Source organism: Amblyomma mixtum, chromosome 6 (assembly GCF_055824585.1).
Source record: "Amblyomma mixtum isolate Tamu chromosome 6, ASM5582458v1, whole genome shotgun sequence".
NCBI classification, from domain to species: Eukaryota; Metazoa; Arthropoda; class Arachnida; order Ixodida; family Ixodidae; genus Amblyomma; species Amblyomma mixtum.
The window spans coordinates 149,777,631-149,803,437 of NC_143017.1; the positions used below are offsets into that span (position 1 = coordinate 149,777,631).

The following is a 25,807-nucleotide window of genomic DNA, read 5'->3' on the forward strand; positions in this document are numbered from 1 at the left end:
CATCTACAACCGTCGAGCAGTCTATACCGCGCCTGCTTGCTGCTTGTTCGCGCCAGGCGCCGCGCTAAACAAACGGCATTTTTTTTCTCTCCCTTGTGTTGCCACGTTAGCGCTGCGTGTAGCGTGCCCGTGCACACAGCTTCGATTTTGCGCCTGTGCGCAGTGTACGCGTTCTCTGTACGCGGCGGCCGACGCTGCCGCAGTGTGCGCTGTTGCTATCCGCGCGACAACCGGCGTTTCGCGATCATTGTGTCAGCCCCGCGACGCCGCGCCTCGATGACGTGACATTTCGACCCAGTGTATATAGCGTAGTGGCCGGCCGCTGCTGTCTTTTTGCGGAATTGTCGGAAGGTAAAAGGCAGAGCTAGGAGGCAAAGATGCTCGATTCTCGAGAAGCGTTTCCTGTGTCGCGCTGTGCTTCGTTAGGCTTAACTAAAATTCTGCGCGGTCAGAGCTGTTGACCACGCTGCATACGAATCACGGTGTTGCCGCATTGGCTTGGCATTAGACTCAGACTTGCAGGATGTGTGTGTGTGTGTGTGTGTGTGTGTGTGTGTGTGTGTGTGTGTGTGTGTGTGTGTGTGTGTGTGTGTGTGTGTGTGTGTGTGTGTGTGTGTGTGTGTGTGTGTGTGTGTGTGTGTGTGTGTGTGTGTGTGTGTGTGTGTGTGTGTGTGTGTGTGTGTGTGTGTGTGTGTGTGTGTGTGTGTGTGTGTGTGTGTGTGTGTGTGTGTGTGTGTGTGTGTGTGTGTGTGTGTGTGTGTGTGTGTGTGTGTGTGTGTGTGTGTGTGTGTGTGTGTGTGTGTGTGTGTGTGTGTGTGTGTGTGTGTGTGTGTGTGTGTGTGTGTGTGTGTGTGTGTGTGTGTGTGTGTGTGTGTGTGTGTGTGTGTGTGTGTGTGTGTAAGTCTCTGACACGTAGTGAAAGTTGTGCTAGAAGCAATGTTTCGGTTAAAGGTGCACCGAAGTCAACTTTCAGTTCGTCTTTTCATCGCTGGAACTCGATCTACACGCTCCGAGCATTGTTAGAAACTTCGAATTGTTATCCTATGTGGCCGATTTCCCTATTAAGTAGGATAAAACGTCCCCGCTTACGCGGAAAGTAGGACGAGTCAACCAACATGGTCGCCATGGCGAAAAGCACGCGTGAAGTGCTTTTCAGCCAATCGCATGGTGGCTTGCAGCTCTGCCGTCGGCGGAGTAATGCGATCACTCCGCCCGACCGCAGCAGACTGTCGTATCAATACCTTGCTGGATAGATAGATAAATAATTATTAGCCTCCCCTTAGTATCGGGGTGGGGACAAGTGTCACCTTGACGTTGATTCCCAGCGTGCTCAATATCTTATCTTCGCATTAACTGCCAATTTTCTTCCCACTTCTAAACTACTCTCTTGACTTTCTCCACCAATCCTCTAGTCGCCTCTTGTCCTGGCTATACCGAAGCCCATAGTGCTTCGCGGATTCCTGCGGCGGCGTCTTGCACTGAGGGTTGGACGGTCTTACACCGGATAAGATTATGTTCTATCGTTTCCCTGTCTCGCATGCAGCAGCAGCAAACGTCATCCGCGGTGTCAAATTTTTGCCGGTAATACTTCGTCCTCACACAGCCCTAGCCCCGAAAGGTTAACCACTCTCTTCGGAATTGTCAGTTTCCCTTTTTAATCCAGCATTTCCTTTTGCCAGTGAGTTGCAGTTGCTTGTTCTAAAGTCAGCTTGTTCGCGTACTGCGCGCCGCCTGGCGGACGTCGATCATTTTTACAAGTTTTTGCTTGCTCTCTGTTGGCCCTCAGCAGAAAAGAAAAAAAAAATAACGCTGCGAGTTTGCGCGCTTTCTGCAAATCTTCGAAAGGAAGATGCCCGCACCCTTATTCACCATTTCTCTCAATTTTACGCTCTCGCGTTTATCCGGATGTTTACTCACTAGTCTGCTGCTGCATTACGCCTTCCCAGGGATGTACCGGGTGTATGCGATTGTTCCGTCCGCTGTGACGCCCGCCTGGCGTTTTTTCGTTCTTTTTTTATTTCTTCTCTGCACTCCCTTCGAAACCCTACATGTCGCCGCTGTGGGAAGTGTTTGAGCTGCGTCCACTCGGCCGAGTCGTCCGGTTTGGGCGACTTCGTCTTGTTCTTAGTGCCGTGTCTTGTTCCCGCTTTGAACTCCATTTTTTTTTTATGCGTGTACCACACTGTCTCTCGGTTAACACTGTTTTTCTGGGATCCATCGTCCCCTGTCGAGGCTTCGGTCTTTCAAGCGCTTCTCCGACCCTTCTCCCTCTTCCTGCATTTCGCCGCTGTTGCATTTAGTCCCTCACCCTCCACCCCCTTTTTGTATTCTCTTGTGTAGGTTGAGAAGCCGGATAAGAGAAAGCGTGTCATGTTTGGTTGAGAAACTCTCTTCTGTCGAAAAGCGATGCTGCGAAACGCGGCTGGAGGACAGGAGGCAGCACGAAGGAGCATACTGCGTGTTTCTCCTCAGATGTTCTGCAGTTTTTTTTCTTTTTAAATAAGCTTTTTGGCTTAGTAGAGCGCTTTTTTTCGGCATATCGTTGTCAGCGGTGCAGCGCATCAGAATACGGGTAAGACGCGGTAACTGGAATAGGTTGGTTGACTAACAGTGTCCAGCTAACTTTTTAATTACTATTAGTCTCCTTATGTGCGGAGAGGCGTGTAATCTCCATATCGGTTTTTATCATTTCAAAAATGCAGTTGCCCATGGCGCTGTGGCTCAGCAAATTTTGGCTGTTGCTACTACTTGCGTGCAGTGTAGGGGTTGCTTTATTACCGTCAAGCTTCTCGAACGCGCGTGTATCTTGACGTGCTGTGGCCAGAACTGTGCAACTCAAAAAGCCTGTTTTTCTTTCAAGTGAAACACCCGGTATATGCCACAGCAGCACTCAGGCGGTGCCAGGTCTTGCACCGTGAGCAGTGTTGAGATAGCGGGACGGAGGGAGCATCCGGCACGTAGTACATCTCGCCGCGGGCCTGCCTGCCGTTGCGATTGCACAGACTCGCCTACCGGAACGAGCTGGGTTGTGCTGTGTTTTGGACAGCGAGTTTGTGGAGTCGGGAAGTTGTAGTGTGCATGTCTTGGCGAGCTGTGCGGCAATCGCAAGCAGTCTCAGGCACTCGGAAATGCTTTGGAATAATAATAATAATTCGCCCTAGATACGAGGCAAGGAAGGCTGGACTGTGCTCTCCGTAGTTCTGCTCTCTCCGCCTCCTCCAGTTTTGTACAGCTGCGGCGTCGCTTGGCAACGCGTTACGTTGCTAGGCAACGTGTGGCGTGATGTTCGTCGTCAATGCCCGCCGATACGGACTGCGTTCTTCGTCGCCCGGCGCAGGCGCGGATTTATAGCGGGGAAGGGGGGGGGGGGGGGGGGGGGAGTTCCCCCCGCCCCTAGCCTCCCAAGCAAGAAATTCCACTTCGGAAAACAGGGCTGAACCCCATTTTTTCGATGAAAAGGTCCGAGAACTACTGAACTCAAATGGAGACCCCCTCCCCAACCTTCCAATCTCCTCCTCTAGGAGTGACCGATAGATCCGTTTCCCATGGCCACGCGTACAGCTTTTGACGGGCTTTTTACGGTCTTCGTCGTCATTCTTTTTAGAACAGCTTTTTATTTCACAGTCTAGTAGCGGAGTTTTTGCGACCACTCGGCAGGCGTTACTCCAGCTGTGACATTATTCTCCTCGCTGAAGTGGAACATCCATCACGAGGCAACGCTTAAAAATGTGCCCCACTCTTCTTGGTACGTGTGTCCAGCGCAGTCAGCGGCTACCGATTCAGCGAAGCCAAACGTCCGTGCGTGGGGATGTGGTTTCTAGCGGGCCCGCGCGCGCGCGCTCGCGCGGACAGGCGTGAGTGGCGCAAGGGCGAGCCAAGGGCGACCGCGAAACACGGATGACCTTGCTCTCTCTTCCTCCTTCTTTCTCCCTCTGTTTCACCTTCCTTTCCCCTCCGCTGTGCTTCCCTTCCCTCTCTCTCTCCGCTCTTTCTCTCGGGCGCCTCGCTCCCGCCCGCGAGCCGCGCTTCTCATCACCGTGGCTGCTTTCGCAATCGTCCGATGCGAGTCGTCGTTCTTTTTTGTTTTCCTGGGGATTTTCTGTGTATTCTGTCGCGCGCCCTCTCGTGTGCGTACGTGCGTGTGTGTCGTAGCTCCTGTCACCTAATGCCACCGCAGTCCCCCCTTCTTGGTTGCCTTTATCCTCCCACTTATTGTGCTCGAGGTTCTTCTTCCTGCAAACCCTTGTAATTCAGTTGTTCCTGGTGCTTTTACCGCTCGCGTGGCTCCCTGGCTCGACGCTGTGCACTCAGCTGCTGCCTCTTTTGCTGTGTGCCACCGCAGTGGTAGCGATCGCCTTTGTAGCTGTAGTTGTAGTGGCGGCGGTCGTGGTTGTAGTCGAGGCTGTGGTAGTGGTTACACGCCTTGAGGAACTGCCTCGTTTGCCGGCCGTCGCGACTCCTCGAATGGCCCTTTGCTTATCTTGGCGTTTTTTCGTGTCGAAGCGGTCCTTTTTTTTATTGTCCTCTTTCCTCACTTCTAACCGAACCATTCTTTTTTAATAGTTGGAATTAGTTTCGAGCGAAGGACATTGCGATCTTTATCGTTCGCGCCGTTGGTGTGAAACCTGCTTATTGATTCGTTCCTCGTATCCACGATATTTCTCCTTTATTTTGCTTCTTTTTGTCTGGTGCATCGGCTTCAGCGCAGAGGGTCGCGACAATAAAATTCTTTTTTTTTTTTTTTTGGCTCTGCGTATCCAGCCGGTTGTTGCCAGACTGTCTCACTCGGAAGGCGTAGAGCAGCGCTGGGACAAATTGCCAATATTTTTATGCTAGGAGAAAAAAAAAAAAGACAGAGAGAGGCGCGATATGGCAATTCGTCCGTTTAAATGCACGCCATCGCCTCGTCAGTTCCACGCGTGCTTTCCCGGTTTTCTTTTTTATTTTTCGATTCCCCTCTAGCTCGCGGCCATACATCGAATGAGTACCGGCAGTCATTGCGACGAGGATTCGTATCGCAACGTGGCGAAGTGTATGCTTCCTCGTAAACTTCGAACGACTTTCGAGGTATTTCAAACGCAGTTTGAGACTGCTTGAATCGGCGTCGGTCGTTTTGTCGCTATTGCGAGCCTGAACTCGCAGCGTCGCGAATGCTGTGGTGCTGTGATGCTGTGTGTGTGTCTGTCCGTCCGTCCTTGCTTTGTAATGTCCTTGCTTATATGGTAAATCGTGCTTACAGTGTGGAACCTTGTTTAGCTGAGTGCGGTTTTTAATGTGCGCCTCGTTTGTTTAGGTCTGTGCTGCGCCAATGCGCAGACATTGCTGGTGAGGCTAGATTTCTGTGGCGTTGAACTTGGTTGCGTCCCATAAAGCCCCCTTTGGCTAAACTTGTAAGACGTTAGTCCTCGCTGACTAGCGTTACTTCATTCGATCGAACAAATGGCCCATTCATCTTGCAGTTGAGCTGAGTGCCTGGACAGAACGAAAATATGCAACAATCGGAGGATATATTGTTGCTCGGTACTGTTGTAGGTTGGGAATAGAAAAATTTCAACGGCTTTTGGCTTTGTGTCAGCTGGGCGAAGAATTGTGATCGGTAGGGTCTCGCTGTTGCTGGAAAAGAGTGATAGAGAAAAAAAAAGCGGCAAACAGTGAACCCGCGACGACAGCCTCGCCGCGAAAGGTTCCCTGGCCTGTAGCGGTCGACTGTAGCCGCATTTTAGCGGCGGGAAGTCAGGCGCAGACGCCCAAGTGTTGAGTTTCCGTTGCCTTATTTTCTTTCTCCTTTTTTTTTCTTTTTAAGGGAAACTGAAACTTTGCGCGTTCGACATTGAGCGGTCGGCTATCCGCTTGAGACGGCGCTGTTGTAGTCCTGTGTAGGTGTGTTTGAACGAAACCCACTGACTGCGCCGGTCGTTATGGTGTACTATGATGCAGGGTGATTTTGGGATGCTTACGGTCAAACTTGAGGCGGTAGAAAGTTTGGGGAGAGATGATCACCCAGAGCAGTGCATACGTAACGTAAACACGCAAAACAGACGGCGCTGCACGTTCTTATAAGGCACCGAAAGCTGCAGGCCGCTTGCGTAATGGTCACGTGGTTGCTCCGCGTGCCGTTCCTCGCCAGAAGTGTATGGCGGTGTCGAGTTAGGGTTTTGCAAGCGTCGCGAGGAGTCCGTGTAAACACAGTACGCGCGCGCTGTTCATTTCGTCTTACGTAACCGCGTAGTGTTTTCGTCGCGTACAGTCGCCGTGCTGCGCCTCCTCTCACGTGCAGCATGGAACGCCCGCGAATTTTAGCGACTCGCATTTGCTCGCTGTTGCGTCAGCTTTACGCCCCCTATACGCATAGCGCTCGTTCGGCGGGTTGCGACAGCCCAGGCCATTAAGCTGGATGGTTGTGGGGTTAGGCTTTCAGTAAAGCGGCGTTTCGAGCCCCGCAGCATCGAACGGGACTGGGCGCGAAGGTCATCGACTTCTGTAATCAAGTAGCGGGTGCGTTAATTTGTGTTGATAACGCGGGAGGACGCCTCTAGCCTCAGTCTGCGAGAGTAGTTGCAAGAATCGGGGAAGCACTATCTGTAACTCGGTTGTTGAACCCCCCACTGGCTGAGGTGCCCAGAGGGATTCTAAGCGCCTGTATATAAAGTGGCTCTCTATTAAGGCTAAATCAATGGCTCGCCTTTAAAGCGTATTAAATGTGCTGATTTCGCGCGCAAAAAGAAAAAGGCATTGTTGAAAGCAAACGACCTAAAATTCAAATGCATGAAACGACATCGCTATACGCCTTTATTTAGTACAGGTGATGGCGGCTTCGATACGAGCAAGTCAACTGCTCCTCGTAAATTGTTTCCGGGAGGTGATAGTGGTTGGAACGGATTGAAACGAAATATTTTGCGCTTTGGAGCCGCTCTTCTAAAGGGGGGTTGGCACAGAAGGTGGGCGTAAGGTGCAGAACGCTTCAAAACGGCGAGAGAAAAGAAAGAGAAAAGGGGAAAAGCTGCTGCATTGGTGTCACGCCATGCGGGCGCAGTTTCGCGACGTTACTCTTTCGACTTCTCCGGTGCGAGATAGGGGAATTACGGGCGGGATTTCCCTTTACTTTGCATTCTTGTAGCGAGCGGAACACTGAAACGTCGCCCATGCCTTCGGGTTAAAGGGGGGGGGGGGGGTTCCCGCATAAGTGTTGTTGGCATCCGAGAAGACTTGTTGGTTGGCGTGAGATTTGTTGTTATCAGGCTTGTTAGTATCATACTTGTAGGTATCATACTTGTAGGTATCAGACTTGTTGGTGTCAGAATTTTGGTGGTATCAGACTTGACGGTGCGAGTCTTGTTGTATAGTAGATATCTTGCGGCGAAGCTGTAGGACCGCATTCGAATTATTCGTATACTTTGCCGACAGGCCAGCAGGTTCAGGCGTGTGTGCGTCATCTGATTGCGTCATGAAATCGTGGAACGGTCGAAAATAAAGCAGCGGGTATACCCTTAGAGCGAAACATAGCTAAGCTAAAATAGCTATGCGCAGTATTATTACCGTTAACTCTGCTCGTTTGTTTCGAATACCAAATCGTTTCGTTCGTTTCATGGTACCCGTGGTTTCGGTACCCGAGAGCAGAGGAGTTGTTGTGCTCTAGGTTTTGGTGTGCCGTGTATTGACCTGAAATTATCCCGAAGCGTCGGTCCTCTAAAGCTGTCAGCACTCAATTCGCTAATTCGCTGCTTTGCTTTAGCGCAGGTTGGGTTGGGAGTGTCGAAGCGGCAGTTGTCATCGGCGCTTCTTTTCTTCAAATCTGGACGCTAAACCTCTCTCGCACGTGGTCTCAGATCGCTTTTTCCCCCCCGTTCTCTCTTCACTGTCGTTAATTTTTATTTTTCTTGCTTGTGTGTTGTTCCCCCTTTTCATCGTGCGGACAAAGTGCCAGAAGTCGTCCTTGCTCTCCGCCTTCATTTTTTTTTTGTCTTTTTCTCAGCACCGCGCGTTTCTTTCAGAGCATGCAACTATGCCGGCACGTTCTTTCCCCTAATTTCAGTAATAAGCTTGACTTTATAACCGCTGCTGTTTCAGTTATCGAGTGCGAAGCAGCACGCGCGTTGTCTTCGCAGCAAAAAAAAAAAAAGAAAAAGAAAAGATGAGTGGCTCTGCTGTTTATGGTTGCAGTATAAGGCGAACGGTGTTGTTTCCAACGGCGGTTTCGCGAGCCACTGCATACAGTAGAGAGCTATATATCTACAGAGCGACCTTTATGAGCGCGCCTTTGGCTGCAAAGGTCGAGCAGTAAAGCGCGCTACTTCACCGCGCATTGTCTGCGCGGTCGTAGAGCCCTTAATTTTAAGCGGCTAGCTTCGTTGACAGGTGATTCTATTTTATTTTTTAAACGTGAAAGCACTTATTATTATACTCTCCTGCTCGTTCGTGGGAGTGACATCTTCGCGCAGTGTCTACGTAGCACTCACTGTGTTACTGCGGCTGTCTGCTCGTTTGATGATGATGATGACAATCGCCATCTCGCGAAATTTGCACTCATCGCAAGCCTCGTTGGCTTGCAGTATGCACCGCGCTGTCCTTTAAGCAGTCGTGTAAACTTTGTGGTTATATGTGCCATTGACACGCTCTTTCCTTCGACGATCAAACTAAGTTGCGATAAGCGGCAAGAAAAAAAAAGCTAATGTCGGCACCGTGGAAGAATGACTAGTGCCTGTTAAGTCAGGTTAGATGGTTTGACGTATGCCACATGCGTCAAAGCCGCTAGCCTGACTTGTTACGCCACGCAGCTGGGATAGTTGTCTGCGCATGCTCCAACATCGCGGGCCTTGATCGTAGATCGTAGCTTGCCCTTTTCAAGTCGATATGCATGCATCGGTTAGGAGGCTTAACAGATGTGTCAGTGTCAGTTTTGATTAACACACATGTCACCTTCGAAGCTTGGCGCTCGTTAAAGCCATCACAACGTTGGTGCGCATCTAAATGCAACGGACAGGTAGGTCTTGAAAACAATTGCGTGATTAAGAACAGACAAAAGGGAAATCACCGAGCCCATTATGGATTAAAAGGAAACGCCCAATCAGGTTTCTTTTCTTCATCAGAGTGAGGGACGGGTAAATAATAACTACGGAGACCCCCCCCTCCGCCCCGCGCCCTTATCCTCCTCCCACATTTTGTTTCGGTTCTCTCTGCATCGTGGTCTCTACTGCGTTCTCGTCTCTCTCCGTCTTCGCATGTGTTGGCTGTTGGCCTCATTCGCTCAGTTAGCGCAGGCGGCTGATATGTAAGGAAAGTTTTTCGCTCGCTGTGATCAGTTAGTTCTTCTCTCGTTTGAGAGGGATGAGTTAGCTAGTATATCCGGCTTATTAGCTTGCGAGGCTGTTGCTCGCCTTATATACCGTGCCATGCCAAACTGCAAGAGTCTGTGGCAAGAGTGAACGCTCTCTGTGACTCACTATGAACTCGGACATTTTCACCGGAATGGAAAGGAGCATACTTAGACGGAACTTGACTATCTATTCGGAACAGCCGGGTGCGCTTGAATGGAGGCAAGGGCAAACTAGACAGTAAGGTTAGTGTACAACAGAAAGCAGTCTAGCTTATAGATAGGAGTGGGTTATCATGGACCTCGCGCGCTCGAATAGAGGCTTTGTTTCGAATAACCAGACTGAACTTGATCCCGCTCCATGGCCGACTCTGCTTCACGGGTGCCGTGCTCTTTCACATCCGTCTTCGCTTGGTTTCTTTCGCTATCATCTCTTCGTTGTTTTTTGTTTTTTTCTCTCCCCCCCCCCCCCCCCCCCCCTGCTTACACAACGCATTCCGCGAGCAGGCGTCTGTCGTTTCGCACTGGCCTCTGGCAGAGGTAGGTACGAGAAAATAATCGGACCGGGCTGTAAGGAAAACAAACAAACAAAAAGAAAAGAGCGGGGGAACAGCTGGCGGCCAGCTGAGTTGTTGCTGTTCCCGTTTCGCGGTGTTCTTTCTCGTTGGGCCCGGGCCGTGACTCGGGTGGCGATGCGCAGGCGTCGGTGGTATAACGGCAGCGGCGCCAGCGAAACGCTGTGCGGACTCGCGGCGCTATTTTTATGGCGGCGACCTTGCCCCGCCGAGAAGCGCAACGGCAGCAGTGCAGCAGCGGCCACTCGTCTTTCCTTCCTTTCTCCTTCCCCCCTTCATCTCCTTGGCAGTGCAATGTCGGCAGAGGCGCCTGGGCGGGACGTGTACTGCAGCTTCTTCTTTGCTTCTTTGCTGCTTGCAGTGGCAGCCGTGACCGTTCGCTATTGTCCGGCTGCGCCGCGAAACCCCTTGGATGGCCCCGAGCGAGTGTGTTGATTTATCTACTGTTCGAGGGAGTACCGCGTTGATCGAGAGTGTCTCGCGGGCGTAGCGGTACTTTTCGTTGTGGCTGTGTACAGAGATTGTAGAAGTCGGACATTGGAGCAACGGGAACGGTTGGTTGGTTTGGTTGGTTTAGGGGGTTTAACGTCCCAAAGCGACCAAGGCTATGAGAGACGCCGTAGTGGAGGGCTCCGGAAATTTCGACCACCTGGGGTTCTTTAACGTGCACTGACATCGCACAGTACACGGGCCTCTAGAATTTCTCCTCCAAAGAAATTCCAGCCGCCGCGGCCGGGATCGAACCCGCGTCTTTCGGGTCAGCAGCCGAGCACCATAACCACTGAGCCACCGCGGCGGCGCAACGGGAACGGAGCCTTGTGTCTCCCCAACGACTGGCGTCGTTGTCCGACAATGCGGCGCCACCGCGTAGCTTCCTGTCACCAGCCACCCTTCGTATACCCAGGCCGTTACTGCGATGGAGCTCTGTATGTCCCCCCCACCGTCAAACACGCCCCATATTGACTCATCGACATTTACACACGGGTTAGTGGGAAGTATTCCACGGTGGTGACCATCAGTGTAGCCGCTCGTGGACTTTGGGACTCAGGTAGAGCTTAGAACTCTGGTGCAACTGCTACAGCGTAGGGCTCACGAGTAGCTGGTGCAGCTTGCAGGTCAGGCGCAGCTGGTGCAGGTTAGGGCCCCGGTGCACCGGAGCAACAGTTGTCTTGGCTACACGTTGGGAGCTTTCGGTGGCGACATGCCGCGGCGCCGACGTTGTTTCTTTTTTTTTTTTTTCTGGGCAGATTTCTCTCTGAAGGTTTCTCTTTAGGGCAAAAAAAAAAAAAATAGAAACAGGATTGGAAAGGCAATTGCGAAGGTAGTGGGCGACGTAGGGCCGTTAAAGAGCAACTGCAGCACTTTTTTGAGAATTTTGCGACATTCAAGATCCAAATCTCTATAGGCTGTAGGTAAAGCGTGCCAAGTGTTTTTGCACTAGCATTTTAAATAGTGACGTAATCGACGATTGAATTTTGCGCTTCTCCTCAATGCACCGGAGGAGTGCAGGGAAAATCAGCGTGACGTCACGGAAGCTATGATTTCAAATTACCGCTGTCGTCAGCCGCACCCTGCCCTGACTTGTTAGATGCTGCCAAACAACTCTCGGCATTGTTTGCCTTCGGTGACGTTGTTTTTTTCCTTCAAAACAGGCGTTTGTGCGTTGAAAATCTACCGATACCTTCGATGACGTCATCATGCGACCCCCCCCCCCCCCCACACACACACACACACTTGGCGTTGTGCGCTGCGGAGAAGCTTGAAGGGCGTCCGGATTTTACTCGGCGATTACTTCACTATTTCAAGTGCTCGTTGATTTCTAAAACCTCTGCAGTTTCCCTCTAAGACCCTGCCAGTGCACTCTCGTCCTCGACAGCCATGTTTGGTCGTCGCCGTAGGTGCTCGCTGCCGTGTACGCAGCCGGTGTCGGTTCAACGGAAAGTCCCCGGGCGTCCAGGCGGCTCTCGTGTCCCGCTGCGGCGGTGTAACGTATACCTACGCCCACGCTTCTCGCGTGGCGCTATGCGCGGTTGCGTGCGGACGCGGAAACACGACTTTCTGGCGTAGCTGACACGGACGGGGACCATTGACGTCACTCGCATGACGTGCTTGGCAGCTTTCGTGGATCGATTTCTTCAGCCCCCTCCTTCCTTCTCCCTCTTCAGCCCCCCACCCGACTTCCTCGAGCCAAGAAAAGCCGGCTTTGCGCGGGGGCGGCCGGCCGCTTTGCCCCCCGCTACTGCTGTCGTTTGCCACCTGTACGCTTTGGGGCTTGCGGCCGAGTGCATTAGGCGGTAAATAATGGCTAGGCTGAGTGGGAGGGGGAAAAGTTGCAGGGACCTTCAGGTCATGCGACACACGGGCTTCGGCGTTAGCTCTTTGTGCGAGGGAAATGTCGGAAGATGCTGCAAGATGACGCGTTCTCCCGGGGTTCATTTGCGAGCATAAATTTGAAGTGTGGGTCATGTGAGCGATGACGATAGGTCGCGTTACTTCGCTGTGCGATGATGTCATTTGATGCGAACTACAAGCACGGGATGTCGGAGGGGTGTAAAACGTTAATCGCTACGGAAAGAGTCTCTGCAGCGTAGGGCTCTGGATTCGTTTCGGCCAGTTGGAGTTTCTTTAACGTGCACTGCAAGGCACATCGCACGTGCAACGCGCGGGCCTTTTTTGCATTTCGCCTGAATGGGAAGCCGGTCGCCGTGGTCGGGATTTTGTCTTGGAACCCCTCGTGCTCACCTGCTGAGCGCCACAGCGACTGAGCTATACCGCGCCGGGTGGACACCGCTCCGAGCTGAGTATTGCTATGCTTTGTTCAGGGATAGCCTTATCGGGCGCTTTCTTCTAGGTAATCAGAACCGTCGGCATCGTGCTCGGTCGTAGCAGGAAACCCTCAAGTTTTCCTGCTGGCCATTGCGAAAATTGCCAGGGTGCATTAAACACTGGAGTGGTCCCTCTCGGTAATATGTGCTACCTGTGTGATCGTGCTTTCCTGGTGCGCTTTCGACTCTGCGCTCTTACGCTTGGGGGAAGGTGGTGGGGCCGAACGTGGGGAGCGGAACATAGTGGTGAGGGGGGGTAGGGCAGTAGGAACGGAGCATGAGGAGCATGCGAGCTGGAACGCCGATGCCCGTATCCTTCGTGGACTTGTAGCGTCACCCGGATTACAAGGATTACTATTAACAACGCTGTCGACATCATATAGGCGTACATTGCATGCCACGTAGTTAAGAGGTGGGTTGTCCGTGCTTATTCACGTGGAGCTTGCAATAGGAAGATCGAGAAATCACAAAAAAAAAGGAGGAACAGAGAAGCTAACCTGGATAGACTACTTTTCTTTGGGCATTCGGTTGGAGTGCGTTTCTGAAGTATTTGCAGCCGGCGTTTGTCGCTCGTATCTAGAGTTCTTTGTTCTTCTGTAATTCTTTCTCGTCCATTTTCCGACGGCTTTCTTTTTCGTTCGCGTTCACTCTCTCCGACGTCGCGCCAGCTGATCGTGTTCCGGCCTCGTGTCGTCGTTTGCACGCATTCCTCTTGCGTCTCTTCTTCCTGTTTGTCTCGTCGCTCTGCCCTGCAGGAGATCTGCATGTGTGAGCGTGTACGCGCCTGCAGCTGCCTTGTCTCGCTTCTTCTTTCGTTTTTTTTTTGTTTTCTCGTCTCGCGTTTCCTTCTCCTGTTGTGTTAGTTTATCTCCCCGTGCTGCATCCTGGAGCCAGATTTTTGCATGTGCGCCGGTTTCTCTCTCTCTCTGCCTTCTTTCGCTCTCTGATTCATTTCCCCCTGGTACGGTGTTCAGGTGTCCAATAAGAGACATCTTTAGGATACCGTATACCGTGTTACCGTTACCGGAGTACCGGGATTCCACCCACTGCCGCCAGTGAGCACGCGCTGATTGGTCCCGATGCGGCAGGCGTGGGAGGGAGCTGCCTGGTACCTGGCGCCATCTGGCGCCCTCGATGCGATCTGCGCATGCGCATTGGGGGTGGCCGGGCTGCCGGCACTCCTTCTTTGTTCTGCCGTGTACTCGTTGATTTTATAAAGCTTAAAGTCTTCAAAGAATGAAGGTAGGGTGTTCGTTTTTTTTCTTGTCGTTATATGTCCCGCGCGTCACCATGAATTGAGACAGGGAATGCGCCAGGGCAGGCACGTGTGGCTTTGTTCCCTTATCGAGCTGCTTCCCATTCGACTTTCGCATGGCGCCAGGTTTGCTGTAAACGCTTTCTACTCTTATTCTTTTCTCTTGGTTTGTTGGTTCTTTTTCCTCTTTACGTTTGCCTGCCCTTGGAGGCCCGCCACGTCGTATTTCACTCGCCCGCCGTAGAAGAACCGTGCTTACGACTGCCTTGTGTCTGCCGGCCGGAACAAAAACGTGCGCTTCTTCGCGCCTCAAGGAAGCATATAGGACACGGACGGGAAAGACCGAGATAGAATGAAAAGAAAGAAAGAGAAAAACAGAAAGTCCCTGGCTTGCTGCTTCTGTTGATCACGTGTCGAAAAAGAATAGAGAAAGAAGGCTGGTGAAACGTGGAACTCGTCCAACAAGGAACTGTTAGGTTTCTGGCACACAGACGGCCCGCTCTGCACCCGCGGCACCTCCTCCTCCTCCTTGCTCACCCCACTTTCCCTCGGCCGTTCCCTTTGAGATGCAAAACACTGAGACGTAAGACTTTGGGGCCCGGAAGAAGATAAACGGAGTGTGCTCGGCGCGAAGACAGAGAGTCTTTCACACCGACGTCTTTTTATTCCTCCGTCGCCGATATCCGGTTGGCTCCTTCCCACCGGTGTAAGGTACGGCACGACTTTGGAAGGAATTTGGGCCGTTCTCGGCGGCGCTAGCGAGGAGAGCGATGCTTCTGGCCTCGGCTCGTTTTTTTTTTTTCCAGGTTTCCCGTCGTCCCCCTCCCTGCCAGCGCTCTGGCAGAGTCGGGGCGCCCTATATATAATAAAGGCGCGCACCGAGCCGTCACGTACACGGGTTACGGCGTATTCTTGCTTCGCTTCGTGATGGGCTGAAAAGAAAACATAAATAGCCGTAGTATAGGGGCGTCGCAGCATCCCGTTTTCCCCGTTAACGGTGTGGGTTTCTTCACCTTGCGCGTTCGCATGCATACTGGGCGTCGGTTAACACTGCGAATCTTGCTTTACTCGCATAATCGCTCCCATGGAACGCTAAGCAGCGACTGAAACGGTTTCGTTCGTGATGGAAGGGGGGGGGGGGGGGGGGGGGGGTCAGCCCCAGCATTGCGTTCGTAAAGCGGGCGGAGCGAAATGTGCTGGCTTGGACTTTAAAGGATTGTTCACTCTTCGTTGCCAATGAATCGGAATTCGTTCATTATATTCAATTAGAAATTTGAGAAGTGGGGTCTACGTGAACAATGAACTGATATTTTCCGGGCTGGTCGAGTCCTCTTCTCCTTCTCAACCGGTCACAGCTCATATTGCAGATGTATAGCAAAACCTAATTATAGGCAAGAAAAAAAAATCAATTTTGTCTTGAAATAGTGATTTTGGACTCTTTAAGCGGTGGTTTCGTTCTAGGAAACGTCACGGAGAAAGCGTCCCTGTGTCAGAAATTGTGCAGGCTATATTGGGCATCATCCTGGGACTGGAGAAGGATACAAACATCTTTTTGTGATAAAAAAAGAAGTGCATACATTTCACCTTGACGCCATTGCACAGTGATCCGATCTTTGAATGGACGACCATAAAGGCTGGTTCACATGAGACAAGGCGGTAGGTGACTATGGCATAGGTTCTAGGAACAGTAGGGGAGAGTTATTAGTAGAGTTTGCAGATAGAAATAATTTACGGATTATGAATACCTTCTTCCGCAAACGAGCAAACAGGAAGTGGACGTGGAAGAGCCCCAATGGTGAGACTAAAAATGAAATAGACTTCATACTGTGTGCACAACCTGGCATCATAGAGGATGTGGAGGTCCTCGGTAAGGTCCGTTGCAGCGACCACAGAATGGTAAGGTCTCGTGTTAGCTTAGATTTGAAGAGGGAACGGAGGAAACTGGTGAAGCGAAAGGCTATTAACGAGTTAGCATTAAGAGGGAAGGTAGAGGAATTCAGAATGTCGCTGCAGAACAGATTTTCCGCTTTAACTGAAGATGACGACCGTAGTGTTGAAACAATGAATGATAATCTTACAGCTATCGTTACAGAGTGCGCCGCAGAAGTAGGTGGTAGGATGGTTCGGCAGGATACCAGCAAGCTATCTCAGGAGACTAAAGATCTGATTAAGAAACGCCAAAGCATGAGGGCTTCTAACTCCACAGACAGGATAGAACTAGCAGAGCTATCGAAGTTAATAAATAAGCGCAAGGTAGCCGACATAAGAAAGTTTAACATGGAGAAAATCGAGCATGCTCTAAGGAACGGAGGTAGCCTAAAATCAGTGAGGAGAAAACTGGGCATAGGTAAAAACCAGATGTATGCGCTAAAAGACAAACAGGGCAATGTCATCAGCAATATGGATAAGATAGTTGAATTAGCCGAAGAATTTTACACAAATCTATACAGGAGCGAATGTAATCATCAAGTTACTGAGAGAGGCAGTCGAGCACAGCAATGGGACATCCTGCCAGTAACGAAGGAGGAAGTAAAGAAAGCCTTAGGAGCAATGCAAAGAGGGAAAGCAGCTGGTGAGGATCAGGTAACAGCAGATTTGTTGAAGGACGGAGGAGAGATTGTGCTACAAAAACTAGCCACCCTGTATACGCAATGCCTTGTGACCTCGAGAGTACCAGAAGCTTGGAAGAACGCTAACATTATCTTAATTCATAAGAAAGGAGACGTCAAGGACTTGAAGAATTACAGACCAATCAGCTTATTGTCCGTTGCCTACAAGGTATTTACTAAGGTAATCGCTAATAGAGTCAGGACAACCTTGGACTTTAGTCAACCAAATGATCAGGCAGGCTTTCGTAAAGGATACTCGACAATAGACCACATTCACACTATCAATCAGGTGATAGAGAAATGCGCAGAATATAACCAACCCCTATATATAGCCTTCATTGATTACGAGAAAGCATTTGACTCAGTGGAAACCTCAGCTGTCATGCAGGCATTGCGGAATCAGGGTGTGGAAGAGTGTTATGTGAAAATATTGGAAGATATTTATAACGATTGCACAGCTAGTATAGTTCTCCATAAAGTCAGCAATAAAATTCCAATACGGAAAGGTGTCAGGCAGGGAGACACGATCTCGCCAATGCTCTTCACTGCCTGCTTACAGGAGGTATTCCGGGGACTGGAATGGGAAGAGTTGGGGATAAGAGTTAATGGAGAATACCTGAGTAATTTGCGATTCGCTGATGACATTGCCTTGCTAAGCCACTCAGGACAAGAACTGCAAAGCATGATCAACCAGTTAGACAGGCAGAGCAGAACGGTGGGGCTAAGAATTAACATGCAGAAAACCAAAGTAATGTTCAACAGCCTAGCAAGGGAACAGCAGTTCGCAATTGGTAGCCAGGTGCTGGAAGTAGTAAGAGAATATGTCTACTTAGGGCAGGTAGTGACCGCAGATCCGGATCATGAGAGGGAAATAACTAGAAGAATAAGAATGGGGTGGAGCGCATATGGCAGGTTCTCTCAGATCATGAATGGTAGCTTACCAATATCCCTGAAGAGAAAAGTATACAACAGCTGTATCCTACCGGTACTCACCTATGGGGCAGAAACGTGGAGGCTAACAAAGAGGGTTCAGCTTAAGTTAAGAACAACGCAGCGAGCTATGGAAAGGAAAATGATAGGTGTAACGTTAAGAGATCGGAAGAGGGCGGAGTGGGTGAGGGAACAAACGCGGGTTAATGACATCTTAGTTGAAATCAAGAAGAAGAAATGGGCTTGGGCAGGGCATGTAATGCGAAGGCAAGATAACCGCTGGTCCTTAAGGGTAACGGAGTGGATTCCAAGAGAAAGCAAACGTAGCAGGGGACGGCAGAAAGTTAGGTGGGCGGATGAGATTAAGAAGTTTGCGGGGATACAGTGGCGGCAACTGACAAAGGACAGGGTTAATTGGAGAGACATGGGAGAGGCCTTTGCCCTGCAGTGGGTGTAGTCAGGCTGATGATGATGATGATGACATGCAAGCGACTTATTTTAGCAAGTTGTTGTTTAATTGTTTTATTTCTGTGCATTGGGAAGAGAAGGACGGTGTCTAGCTTTGGAGGCTTGGGTAGTAGCGTTGCCGAGCCGTGTTGGCAATCGCCCCTCCCTGTATAGCTTCACCGTTCCTTCGTCGGAACACGAAGGGTGTTTTCTTGGCAGTTTTCGAAGAGCGCATTCAGAGACGTTACCGCGCTGGCGGTTTCGCCACGTAGTCTCCCCACCTCGTGCAACGTGGGGGTAGAGCACGTCAGCCTAACCCCCGAGTGCAGAAATGTAACTTGGCTCGAACTTCACTTGCACTGGTCGCAAGACAGCTTCATCATGTGTCATAAATCTTACTCAACTTAGAAGGAGACTTGCGCCCTGACTTGACCGAAGGCAGCCGAGTCGCTGACTTCGTGTTTCATCATGCAGAGGAGGGAACGTGTTGTGCCATGCCTGCGACGATTTCATCCGCAACTCTTACAACATGCGTTGGCAGTGTAGAACCGTGAGGTAAAGCCGTCTTGACAAAGCCTAAGCAAGAGGAATTTTGTGGGACTCTTCGGCCTGGGTGTCGTGTAAATTTTTGGAAACCTTTTCGGCCATTGCGCCGCCATATTACTCACTGTAGTGCCTTCTGCCTCGGGCAATATCAGTCCATCGCGCTTATCGCAAAGGCGCACACCGGATTAGCGAACAGTAAATGCGACGTCCGGGGAATGTTTGGTGGCGTCAGCTGCGAAAAGCAATCCACGGAGCAATGCGGTGGCGCACAGGTTGGAAAGGTTTGTAGGCTGTTAAACAGCTGTCTGCGGACACTGTAGAATTCCACGGTAGCCGCGTCGCCTTCTTTACCGAAACAAAGAAGACATTTAAATAAAAAAATAAAATAATCACGCTGGGTACCAGTTTTCGAGGAAAATGTGTGCCCACCTTTCAGTGTATTTTCATGAATAGAACATTGCGCGCGTGCATGTCGGTGCAGACATTTCGCCTAGAGGTCTGCATTTATGCTAAACAGTCGCTTGTTTAGTTTAACATACGACGGCGACTGCGTTTTTTTTCCCTTGATTTAGTGCTGACGGTGACTGTACTCGCTAACTTTTTTTTTTCTCTATTTCTGTTGTGCAGTGAGCCGCCTCCACTGCGAGAGCGAGTCCTTCAAGATGGACCTCATCCTCGACGTGAACACCATGCTGTACCCTGTGGACCTGGGTGAGTCTTCCTGCAAGTCTTGAATGCGGCGCTTAACTTCCAGACCTAGGTCGTTAATGTCGCTGGCGTTGTTTGTCTGTACAGTCGAGCTAGGATATATTGAACCCGGATATTGCGAATTACCCGATATATCGAACACGTAGGTAATCCCCTTGGGAATCTTGCGTGAAAGTATAGGAAAGTCGTACAGTATATTGAACTCCCATTTCGCTGGTTATTCGATATATCGAACGGCGCGCCGCACCTCTGCAAGTGGCGGTTTTTCTAACGGCGCTCTTAATCACTTTTCGCGGGCGGAGACGGGTCATCTGCGCAGCCTTTGGTACCTGCTGGCAGCGCTAGCGCTGTAGAACGTGCGCCGAGGCCTACGTGGGGTGTGTTTGAGGGCGGCTTACGATCCCTTGTACTCAATTTCCACGCCAAACTCTGTCATACGGTGAAGCCAACTTATCTAAAAGCCTAGCCACGGCCCTCGCATGGCGTGCTTCGCTGCCGGAGGTGCTGTGGAAACCAACCGGGCCTTAATTTTTGTGTGAGGTTAGTGTTCTTTTTATAGGGTACTGGTGGCAGGATCAGAACTGACTGGTTTCCAAGCACGGTCAGCTCTGACTTCGATGCGATGGAGCGAGAAGCGCGTAGGCGGCATCAGTGGCAGGAGTGTAAGCGTCCAGCGTTCTGCTTTGAGCTTGGATATTGCGGTTGTCTTTTCGGCCGCTAGATGTCGCAAGCATGCGTGTCACTGTGAGCTTTTCTGGGTTACAGAGGTGGTCCTGAGCTTGGAGTTTTTACTATTACATTTCCTATGCCATTTTCCTCGCTCCGTGGTGTTTGCATGTCTCTCCCCCCATTTTTTGCCAGGAAGAGTAAGGAGTTGCGTGGCAGTGACGGAGAGGGCGCTAGCTCGCGCAAACATTCATAGGCGATTGTGAAAGGAGCCGTGCCGTGCCGCGGTGGCACCCGGGTGTAATTACATAGCGAGGCTGTTTCGTGCCTGCCGCGTCGTTTTTTGCGTTTAGTCACGCTTGCAGCGGCAACGTGCCGCCGATGGTGGCATAGTCGGAGTCCGCTGGCGTATATTTGTGTTTGGGTGTGCCCGGCTGGCAGCGGAGTCGTGGCTGGTATCCTTTCCTCGCGTAGTGGGCAGTTGTGGCGTCATGTCGGTGCTGCCAGGCATCGTTGTTCCCGGGGTCGTTAATGTGCGAAAAGATGGCGCTATCGGTCACGTGCTGGCTATATTTTAAGGCGGAAGCCTTTAATGTCTCATCGTTGTAAGCAGCAGTTGTCGACAGAAAATGTCACGCTTTTCAATTGGTGGAAACGGTCGTGACGTCACAGTGCGCGAATTTCAAACGGGGCCAATTGCACTTTGGCTAGTAACCATACAACCAATTGAAGGGATCGTATAGTGATGCTCCAAGTAAGTGGGACTGAGCTTAGTTAATTGCTTAATTAGCCTAATTAGCTTTACTAGTCAGGCCATATAAATCAATAAAATCGATTAAGAAATTGGTCGAGCTCAGGAATCGAACCCCGGTCTTCGGCGTGAGAGACGAGCACGCTATATCCACTCCACCATGCCAGCTCGATGGTTCGGAATGAACAAAGTCGCGTCTAGTGAATACGGTGTCTTCACTCACTCTCATCCTCCTCCATTCCCTTCCGGCGAGGTTTAGGTGTCCACCGACAAATGAGAGACTGATACATTTCCTTTCCTCAAAAACCAATTTACCGACGAGCGAGGCGTAGAACCGAATGGGCGATGGCGTTCTATGGACTCCTTGGCAGCGTTGCAAGACGCTGTTGCGTTCCACTCTTAGGGGCGAAGCTTAACATCTTAACCACACATCAGTGACCACACTTTAGGTCAAATAAGTGCCCCCCTGAATTTTGACGGGTGTCCACCGAGATATGTGAGACAGTTACTGCGTAATTTCTTTTCCTCAAATACAATTTTCATTGTCTTCATTACGGCTCCTCTTTATCTATCTAATTTCACTCCCACCTCCCTTCCTCTACGGTGCGGTTCAGGTGTCTACCGAGATGACAGAGAATTACTGCGCCATTTCCTTTCCTCAAAAAGCGTTGCGTTCAAAGGGCAAGGCATCGCGCCGAACAGGTGGTGGCGTTTCATGGACTCCCTGGCAGCGCTACAACGCGCTGTCGCGTTCCACACCTAAAGGCGAAGCTTAAGCGTCATTAATTAGCAGTTAATTAGTATTCAGGCATTAATTAGTAATTAACAAACAATTAGTGATTTGCCATCACTTAGTAATTAGTACTCAAATATATGTGACGCCACCAGTGCCACAGAAACAGCGAAGGTGGTGCGGAAAACGCTTCCGCCTCTACCCACTTTAGACAGTCAAAGTGCCCCCTGAATTTTTGTAAAAGTGAGTGGCTTAGAGAGCACCGATGACCCAAATCGTGTCCTGTAAAGTTTGCTTCGTTTTCTGACGGGGAGCACAGTTATTTTGACAGGCTGTAAGAACCCCTCACTTGTTCGATTGTCACCACCGCCGGTCTTACCGCGCCCGCTACAGTTGTACCCTTTAATTCTCACAAGCACCAGTTTTCCTTTCTCTGGAATGCAGACTTCGTGTCGGGCAGGAGGTGATGTGCCTTTTTCCTTTCCCCAGAAGTTTTCCCCGATGGCGTTCGTTCGTACATGGGTTGCTCGTCGATACCTTGCGGAAGCTAAATGCCTGCCTGGTCAATTGCAATGACTGGTTGGTAGCCGCCATTTCCTCAAATAAGTTGCAATAAGCTTTGGAGGATAGTTGTAGCATTCCATTCCGTCTAGTTGCTAAAAAACTGCCATATCCGGTTTGGATCCTATTAGCGACCACTGGCGCGCCGCTGCGTGTTTACTACCTCGAACCGCGTGGCTTCCTTATCTTGGCCGCACTCACAGTTAATTTGAGCATCTGAGACGAGGGTGTGTCGCGGTCGGTTATCTTTTAACTTTATAACAGCAGTATACATACACAGCTGTGGGTTTAAATAATACAGAAGTCCTGAAAACTTGTTGACATGAGCTAATTTGCTAAAGGGGTCAGTGTGTAAACGCTCGTGTTAGTCTGAACGCACGAGTTTATTTGCTTCTTTCCGTGGCTCGTCCACGTGTGGATCCCATCCGATGCTGTACTAGGTGTCTACCTTGAATCTGAAATTTTTTCGTCTCCTGTGATGCCGCATTACGGCGCTCCGTTCTCACTTATTTCCTGTTGGCATAATGCAGTGCTTCCATCGATATCCGTTTTCGTGATGATTGGTTATTGGAAAATGAAAGGCGCTGTAGCCGCCTCACTTGTTGGCGGACACCTCAGCCGCGCCGTAAGGGAAGGGAGGAAGGTGGGAGTGAAAGGACAAAGAGGTGCCGTAGTGGAGGTCTCCGGAATAATTTCGACCACCTGGGGATGTTTAACGTGCGGTGACATTGCACAGCACGCGAGTGCCTTTTGCGTTGCGCCCGGAAAGCAGCCGCCGCGGCCGGGTTCGAACCCCGGTACACCGGCTCAGTAGGCGAGCGCCCTAACCTCTGAGCAACCATGGCGGGATACTTGTTTTCGTCCTTTGTTTATGCGGAAATACATTCAGGGGCTTAAACTCCAGGTTTCCGCGGCAGCCACACTGAAGAGCTGACCTGGAAAATAGTAAAGACCATATCTGTATGAGTAAACACTATTTACATAGCCGCGTGTTGTGTAAACTGCCTTCTGTAGTGTAGGGGTGTTGGTTATCCGTGTTATCCATGTGGAGCTTGGAAGTAAAGGAAGAAGTTGTAGATGAAAAATGATAGCCTCAGCAGTAATGTCAATCAGTAGCAGTGTGTTTCTGGAGCTGTTGCTCCCAGCGTGCCATTCGTGTAACCTGCATTTTTTTCTTTCTTTTTGTTTAATTCCAGTATTGTCTACTCTCGCTTCTTTCCCGGGCTGAAGCATTAGAGGTGACGCGGTGCTGGGTAGATTTTCGCTCATTTTGAGTCATTATTTTCTCTGTCCATTGTTTGACTCTCGTGGTTGGTTTCCCCGCATAACCCATGCGGGCGGCTGCTCGTCTTCCGCGTCGAAACGTGTTCTCAGCCGTGTCGTTGGTGGCTGCCTGGAGAGGGGGAAAAAAAAGGAAAAAAATAAGAGATACTGCGGCTCATTTTTCTTACGCGGAAATGTGCCGCCCTTACCCCGTTCTTCTTTTCTACCCGCCGACACACACGCGGGCACCAGCCGTACCCCTCTTTTTTCTTTTTTTATCCCTCCCTGGTCGCGTAGCTCGGTTCGTCGGGTACGCACATCGCCGTTTTCGTCGTCGCTCTCTCTTTCGCTTTTCTCTTCTAGGCACGTGATGATCATAAGCGCCGTCGCGCTGGACTAGCGTCGCCGACGAGAATACGCAATAAAATCAGCGTACCGTCACGTGATAATATTCCACTTCGTGGGCCCGCGGCTTTGCTCTCTCGGTGTGTTAGTGGGCTGCGTGCCGTAGCAGTTCTAGTTTGCGTTCTAGTTACAAGGAAACACAAGCGCCTCGGGCCTTGTAATTCTTCCGCAGCAGCACTAGTACCTATTAGGGTTCCCGTCGTTATCTTTGGCTCTGTAAGGCTCTGTGTTCGATCGTACGGTATAAATTCCCACCGTCGTTTAAACCTAGTGTTGCTTTACGTGTGGCCTAACTTCTGCGTAATTTCTTGTACGGGGCCGTTCAGCTACTAGGGTAATATATTATATGCTGGATTGGATTCTTTAGTCACGTCACTTGCGGAACCTGTAACTTGCAGGTGCACCGCGTGGGTATTTTTTCGTCTGCCTTTTCGAAGGGAGCAGACGCTGCTGATAAGCTCCGGATAATCTCTCTCAGATGTTATCCAACTTGCCCAACTTTAGGCTTTGTTTGATTTTTCGTACACAAATGACGTGGTAGTATGTATGCTGCCAAAATGTGGGACCAAATAGCGTCGTATATTTTTGAAACGTGGCCAGAGCGGGGATTTTTCGTGGGTGTTGCGATGAGCGGGCTGCGTCCGCACGGCGGTAGGCGCGCCTGCCTGCGACATCGAAGGGCGGGCACGTGTCCCTTGCGCCATCGCCCGCGGAAAGCGCCTGATCCGCGCGGTTACGCAACCTTGATGCCTGCGAATCTTCCAGAGAACGAAGCGAAAGTGGGGGAAGGCAAAGGGCATTGCGTACTGGAGGAAGGGAACCTTCCCTCCCTTGTTCTGTGAGGGGTGATGGGAGGGAGAAGGAAAGAGGGCGACTGGGGAGACCTCTGCCGGCTGGCGCCAAAGTTTCGCGCCGCGCTTTGTCCCGTTGCCTCTAGGTGGGGCCACTTCACGTTCCGCTATTCGAAAGGCGTTGCTAGGCTCGGGCGCAGCTGGAGCCAGCCTTGGCAACAGTCGTTAGGCACCGCGTTTGCGCGTCAGCTTGTGCGGCTGTGTGCCGTCCATCGCGTGGCCATTGTGGTATGCCCGAGAGACACGACCCAGCTTATCACTGTAGTTTTTAATGGCTGGCTTTAGTTTCGATATAACTTGATAGACGAAGGCGCTAATGCCTCCGGTCGCCAATTACTGCTTTCCGTAAGCATTGTACTAGCGTATGCTTCTGTTACGCCTCATAGAGCGCCAGATACTATCGAGTATCACTGCTGCAAGCGTGTGAGGTGTGATATGCACGTTTCCGGGTGCGGAAATTCCAGGTGTCCTGTGCAGTGCAGAAGTAACGAGTAGAACGACATATGTCATTGTTCACTGTGCGAGAAAATCATTGCATAAAGCTTCTTCGATTATCGCGGGGCTTGGAGCCAGGCGAGACTTCACTGCTGGTGCAGTGGAAGCACCAGTCTGCGTGTACGACAGGGCGCACGAAGCATGTGCATGCCCGTACTGAATCGACTGAATGCGGCAGCGGCGCGTGTGACATCAAGCGCTCGGCGTCATGTGGTGGGGCGATGCACTTTAAGGGTGGTTTAGGTACAGTGTGCTGGAATACTATCATCTGGTACGCTGTAGTTTAGGATAAGGTCTCGCGATTTACGCGCGCCTCGCACGCGTTTTTTATCAGGGACTCACTAGTGCTGTGGAGTCGCACAACCGCTAGAGCTGAACAAGTTTGCGGTAAAATGCGGTTTCTGCCGTGGCATTTTGTGTACCTTTTTATTTTGAGGTCGAGAGTTCAAATAGAGGTTTCTGTACAGTGCGTTAAATTTTTTTTTTCTCTTTCTCAGTTGTTTCTTCTTTATGGCGTTACCAGTTGTATTTTTTATTGTGGAGAAAAAGGGGGCGGTGGGAGGGGGGTTCTAACGAAAGGATCAGTATAACATATTGACGCTCAGTGCAAGAAGTCTTTCTCAAGTAGAACAAAAAAAAAAAAGAGTGCAACTATGCTCGACCCTAGCTAGGGTGACAGCCCCGACCGCCGCGCTGGAATCCCTTTTCCGCATCCTGTGGTCTTTTGAGTCATTATAGCAGAGTTGTCTGGTGAATACGAGCTGCACGTCTTTAGCTAATAAGAGTTAGATATAGCGAGGACAAAGCGCTCAGAAACTTGAACGCGGTGTGATGTTGATGCGCCTTATCGACGTCAGCGCACGAAGGAAAAAGGCCT

At 50.7% G+C, this 25,807-nt stretch overlaps 1 protein-coding gene across 2 annotated transcripts in view; it reads left to right on the forward strand.

Moving 5' to 3' along the window:
• The window catches only part of Polr2H (DNA-directed RNA polymerases I, II, and III subunit Rpb8), a 136,942-nt gene that overhangs the window by 37,506 nt on the left and 73,629 nt on the right, over positions 1 to 25,807 (forward strand). For both annotated transcript variants that reach the window (XM_089549596.1, XM_089549597.1), the window contains exon 2: positions 19,125 to 19,208. In XM_089549596.1, the coding sequence (XP_089405722.1) occupies positions 19,125 to 19,208 (84 nt within the window). The remainder of the gene's footprint in view (positions 1 to 19,124; positions 19,209 to 25,807) is intronic.